The 6,000-nt window shown below is 36.1% G+C and overlaps 1 protein-coding gene across 50 annotated transcripts in view; it reads right to left on the bottom strand.

The window, feature by feature from the left end:
• Window positions 1-1,805: 1,805 nt before the first annotated feature.
• The window catches only part of RIMS1 (regulating synaptic membrane exocytosis 1), a 489,881-nt gene continuing 485,686 nt past the window's right edge, over window positions 1,806-6,000 (bottom strand). For all 50 annotated transcript variants that reach the window (XM_043542504.1, XM_043542505.1, XM_043542468.1 and 47 more), the window contains 2 exons: window positions 4,409-4,548; window positions 1,806-4,043 (listed from right to left, as the gene is read on the bottom strand). In XM_043542504.1, the coding sequence (XP_043398439.1) occupies window positions 3,825-4,043; window positions 4,409-4,548 (359 nt within the window). In that variant the 3' untranslated portion in view covers window positions 1,806-3,824. The remainder of the gene's footprint in view (window positions 4,044-4,408; window positions 4,549-6,000) is intronic.

Genomic DNA, 6,000 nt, shown 5'->3' with positions numbered 1-6,000 from the left:
CTATGATTCTATGATTTTATCCATTTAAAATTCTTCTAGTTTAGTTTGGATATACAGCACTCAGTTTTCAGGCTTTCATTCACGTGCTGTAACTGATTAGTCAGAGTGGGCAATGCAAATATAAGTTTCTTGTGCCTTACAAGGAGAAGAGGCTGTTAAATGTGCAGCCCATTTTACTGATCTGCCTTCAGCCATTCTTAAGGTCCCAGCACTATGCCACATAGGCCAGCAGCTTTTCTTCTGTAATAAGGCAGTAAATTATAAAGGGATTTCAATATAAAGTTGAATAAACTCTTATTGTGAGGAAAGTGAATGTCAGGTTGTATGCTTAAACTTAGTGATTATGATTTTTAGTAGCTTTACTTTTATGATGTACATTATCTGTAAAGGTTTCAGAGTAGCAGCCATGTTAGTCTGTATTCGCAAAAAGAAAAGGAGGACTTGTGGCATCTTAGAGACTAACCAATTTATTTGAGCATAAGCTTTCGAGAGCTACAGCTTATGCTCAAATAAGTTGGTTAATCTCTAAGGTGCCACTAGTACTCCTTTTCTTTTCATCATCTGTAAAGTGATACTGTGTCCTCCTCTCTGGGGAAAAGTAGTAGGGTGAGGAGACAAGCGAGAAGTGACTCACCTGTGATGCTAAAGTCCCACCACTCAACAATGAGCAATTCAAAAGGCAACAGCAGCAGAAGAGCGGGAGCAACTCCTGTCTCATCTGGCTTCACACATTCTACCATCTAGTGGGGTTAAAAAGTCACTTCTCTCCCGAATGCTTCCTACATGTGTTACTTGTTCATTAGATACACTGTGTTTGAAAATAAGGTTTAAATGTTTAAAATATTGCTGGTACCTTTTCTGTGTTATAGAGGGGATCAGGAATACTAAACAATTTTGTTTAATTTATTCCTGAGGATGGGTAAGAAAAAGATCCGAGTTTTTGGATGCAATATCCAAAGCCATGGAAGTCATGAAACATTCATTCACCTAACTTGAGAAGGTTTTACGATATCATAATGTCCTCTGTATTTCACAGCTCATTCTCCCCCCACAGAAGTAGAAACATAAAATTCTTTTTTGTGAATAGTTATCATTTTAATAATTCATTTTGCTGAAGCTTAGTTATGTATTCATTTAAACAAGGCAATAAATGTATGTGTTCAAAGTGATGCAATAGTCTTTAGGCTATTTCTAAATTATGCTAAATGATATCTGGAGGATAAGGAGAACTAAAATCAAACGCAGTACACCATCTTTGCTTCTCTAATAACAACATTTAGTGCCAAAATCTGCTCTCAGCTACACTGGCATAAATAGTTATCCATAATACATTTATTGGTGTAAATAACAATGGCGCTATTCTGGATTTAAATGACTGCAAGAGAGCAGAATTTGCCCTTTGTACCTAAATAACATTTTTTACATCAAATACGGACCTGGGACCAACATCTGTGCAACTCCACTGGACCAAGATCCAACCTAGTATAAGCAGATGTAACCTCACTGAAATCAAATGAGTTGCATCTGCTTACACCAAGTTTGGTCCAATGTCTTCAATATGATTGCATGAATATAAATGAGAGCACAATTTGGCCCCCTCCTTTGTGGAAGGGAATGCAACATCATTGAAATCACATGACTTGCACCCACTTACCCCAGGTCTAGACTTGACGCTACTGTGAACACGTGCTTCTACATCCGTTAAAAGGACCACTTGTTTGCTCACTTCTATGACACATCTCATTCAATTCGGTAGCAAGAGGAGTTGCATCTGAACCTTAGAACATACCGAACACAACGACTACTCTGGACATGAAAAGGAAATTTTATTAAACATGTTTACATAACATGAGTTGGGAGTTCATTTAAAAGCACAGGGGAGTGTTAAGACAAGTGGTCAAAATAGAAAGATACTACCGAATTATAATTAGTTGATTTTTGGTCACTAAGACAGAGCAGAATCTCGTAGTAGTGCACCAGTGCTTCAGTTCTTCCTGCTCAGCAGGTCGAGCAGTAATCAATCTGTGCCCTAGGGAACCCTGGGCAGAATAGTTCCGGCATGTTAAATAATAATAAATAGTTCACCTGGTGCAGGCAGTATGTCTATGATTTCAAACCTAGTGTGCACAGAGTTTCTACATGTGTTACAGCCCCACAGGAGGAATCTACACCAAAATATTTATTAGAAGGAATTTGGTCCATACTACATCACGTTTTCCATAGGGTAAAAAATAAAGTCCATCTATAGACATTTAGCACCAGACTAACAGACCTTGCCTGGCTAAAACCTGCAAAATGTCTATAAGAAAAATGGATGGCTTAGATTTCTTGGTTACTTCAGTATAGTAATTACGAGCAAACTGTACAAGTACATGCAACATACAAGCTGGCCTATGTGGAACTAACATACATTATTAAATAACCTTTTTGCTTCTTTTTACAAAACGTGCATGCAGCTTTGAACAGTTCCAAATCATGCTGCCCTATTTGTGTGATCACAAAATTGAATGGCCTGTAAAAGGAGGGAAAACATATCATTGAACCAGCAGAGTCTGCAGTTTTTAGCACATTTACAGTAAATCACATGGAATTTCAAGGCCAAGAATAACTCAAATGAATAAAATGCAGATTGAAATTTGATTTTTTTTTTTTTACCAAAAAAGTAAGGTATCTTGCGTTAAAAAATCAAGCTTTGTGCTTGCATCAATCTCAAAGAAATGTAAACTAAAATTTGATAAAAACATTAGTAAGTGCAGAATATTTCAACTGGAATTTCCAGTGAAATACTGAACAACTCATACCATGCTCTATCCAGGGCAAACATGTGTGTCTAAAGTGACACATATCAGAGAAGCCTGGGTACAGCTGAAAGTGTCATATGCTCAACCCCATTCCTGGTCAACATTTTGGGAAGTCAAATATACATTTATACACATGAACGTAAATATTTCCTCTCTGAGTCTAGGAAGAAAACTGCATTGCCACTAATATTTTCAGTGTCAAAATGAAGACTAAAGCTGCTTTTATCAGTCCCCAGCATTAGCTGCAGATAGATTTCTTCAAAACTCTTCCATGCAAAACATCATAAAACATAGAAAACATTATATATAATGCAAACATATTTGCTTTTTACCAAAGAAAAACTAGCACTGTGACTTAGTTGTTGTTAATGAAATAATCTTGATTGGTCATTGTTCTGGGTTGTCACCTGATAGACTTGGAAGAACCAGAACTAAGAAACAATGAGAACCTTAGTGGCATCATGTATGGTAATTCTGGCTGCTGAACACTTGAAGGGATACTTACAGAGATATACTTCAGCCCTTTTTTGTTTAGTTTAGAAAACGAAAGGAAGGGTCTCTGTTAGCATTGTGAGGACTTTTACAAAACTGGCAGAATCACACAGCAAAGAACTAGTGGAAGTAACAAGTACAGAAAAACTGCTGAAACACCAGGAAGTTAACACTGCTTGTGGGCTCTGTCAAAATGTGAAAAAATACAACACTTAACAGAGTGAGAGCTTCCAGTTTTGTATTTTTTTTTCATTTTATTCTAATCTAAAGGTCCCGCTCTTTTTAAAAATTGTAATAAGCATCAGTGACTGTCGCTAGTAGACTGACTTACTGTATTTGATATACTATTTTGTTCTGTTAATTTAAGCCATCTTTTAACAAATAATTCAGACATATTTTTGGATAACTACTACAGGCAAAAACAGAAGTGATTGTCTCTCTCCAACAATGCTTTTGATCATATAAGAATCTGGTTCTGATTGTTATCCTGGGTGGTAACATTTTTATTAGACATCATCTGCTATAAGTTCACTATGATCTAATGCAGGGAGGCCCAGTTGAACTTTCCAGAGATGACTGGGAAGCCCTGCGGGTCAGGGGAGTCAAGGTTGGATCCACTAGTGATGAGGGTGGAAATAATTTATACCATCCTATTACTACACTGGACAGATCAAGTTCCTCCAGAAGGATCTGTGCAACACCCATGAAGCATTTGTGATCCATTCGGCCATAGTCTCCCCAAACTATCACCTGTAAGGACATAAAATACAGATTTAACACTGTCCAAAGAATATACACTTATATGTTCATTCATGCAGCAACTCCCTACCTGCATGAGTACGGTGAGTATTTTTTCAAAGGAGAAGAGAAGGGGCCTGATGGTAGGATAGGGTTAGGGCCATAGAAAGCAATAGAGAAAAACTTCTAATAAATAATAAAGCTACATAGGTACATTTTGGGAGTCTCATGACATTACAAACCACTCAGATATATTAACTGATATTTCTGAAATTAAGTGTTTATGTGGGTTGGGACTACTCACAATCTTACAGTTAAGTGAACAGTCAAGTGCTTTACCAAATCAGGGCCTAAACCAAGATTAAGTAATTACTGACCTGAAGGACTTTACCCTGTGGACTTTCATCAAAAACCAGTGTCTGTTGGTACAAAGGATCAAGTGTTTTCCGTGCAATTCTTGTCTTTTTCTTGGCTACACAGGCTCCATTTTCCAACAGGTACACTTTGACATAGGGAGCTGCAAAAATCAAACACCACCAATTTTATGTTTGGACTTAAGCATTTCACAGTATTGCACCATTGGGGTGGAGGACAAGAACAATGAATGGAAACTGACTAGAAAGAATAGTGAACGTAACCACTTTCATTGGCCAAACTGAGTTGAATTTTCAACAGTAAGCAAACAAGTTAGATGATGAAAAGTCAATTAAATATTTACTAGTTTTTAATTAAAAGTATTATCAGAGAGACAAAGTGAGAGAGGTAATATTTTGTATTGGGGCAATTTATGTTGGTGAGAGAGACAAGCTTGGTCCAATAAAAGATATTACCTCACACACCTTTTCTCTTTAATATCCTGGGACCAACACGGCTACAACAACACTGCATAAGTTATTATTAGTAACACATGTCTTACATTTATCTGGTAAAGTATGATTTTTTTAACTGATGTGTCCCATGAACTGGATATTATTAACAAGAATATGTTGTCACTGATAGACAGTTTGATTGTTCCATGTGTTAGGAGTTCAAAGCCATTTCAAAATATGCCATTCCCGATGACATTTCAATGAACTGGGTGTTTAAAAACGGAACACAGTCACTCCTGAAAACATTCATATAAAAAGGCAGTTGTTCCTCATTTACTTCGTGCCTCAAATAGTTTTAAAGTAACATCTCAGCAAAATGTTAATCTGAAACCCATATTCTAATTATTATGATAAACAGTGTTTGTCCTGGAAAACAAAAATGTTTTCCAGCAAAGACGTCTTAAAATAAGGAGATTTTTATTATAACAATAATTTAATTTATTCTCGGTAAGCTCACATGTTTGAGCTCACAGGCACTGGTACCGCTTGCTGACTTATTCAAAACACTGCCTTATCACTGAAGATCACAGTACTCAGTTTCCACCACCTTGCTTGCTTGCTATTCCCTTTCAACTACTCTTTCTCTTTTGTAGATGAAAATAAACAAATGCATAAATAATAATGTAAGGGACTCCATATGCATCACCAGGGCCATGGTGAAATGTAACTAGATTTTGATTATTTTAATTATTTTGATGGATAATATCGGTTTATTTTTAAGCCCTTTTCCCAATTTATATCAATGTAAATGTTCACAGTTGTGAAAAATGATGTGTTTTAAGCATTTTTTCCCAATTGTTATCAATGTAAAGTTTCACAGTTGCAGAAAATTATGGGGGCAGGAATCAGATGATAATTACCTAATTACAATAGACATTGAGATTCAAAAAGTTAAAGCTTTAAACCATTACAATACAAATTGTCAGTATCACATGTAATAATATACAAAATAAATATCCTGAAAGCAAAGTCTAATAAGTTACAAGCAACATTTTTCTTACTTTGCCTATCTGTAAATTGTGATTATTACTGATGGATTTTTTGTTGGTTTGTGTGTGTACCGTGAAATCGACATTTATCAACATTTACCAATAAAAATC

Source organism: Chelonia mydas, chromosome 3 (genome assembly GCF_015237465.2).
Source record: "Chelonia mydas isolate rCheMyd1 chromosome 3, rCheMyd1.pri.v2, whole genome shotgun sequence".
Lineage (NCBI taxonomy): Eukaryota > Metazoa > Chordata > Testudines > Cheloniidae > Chelonia > Chelonia mydas.
Note: the sequence above shows the minus strand (reverse complement) of the source record. Positions and strands in the feature narration are given on the sequence as shown.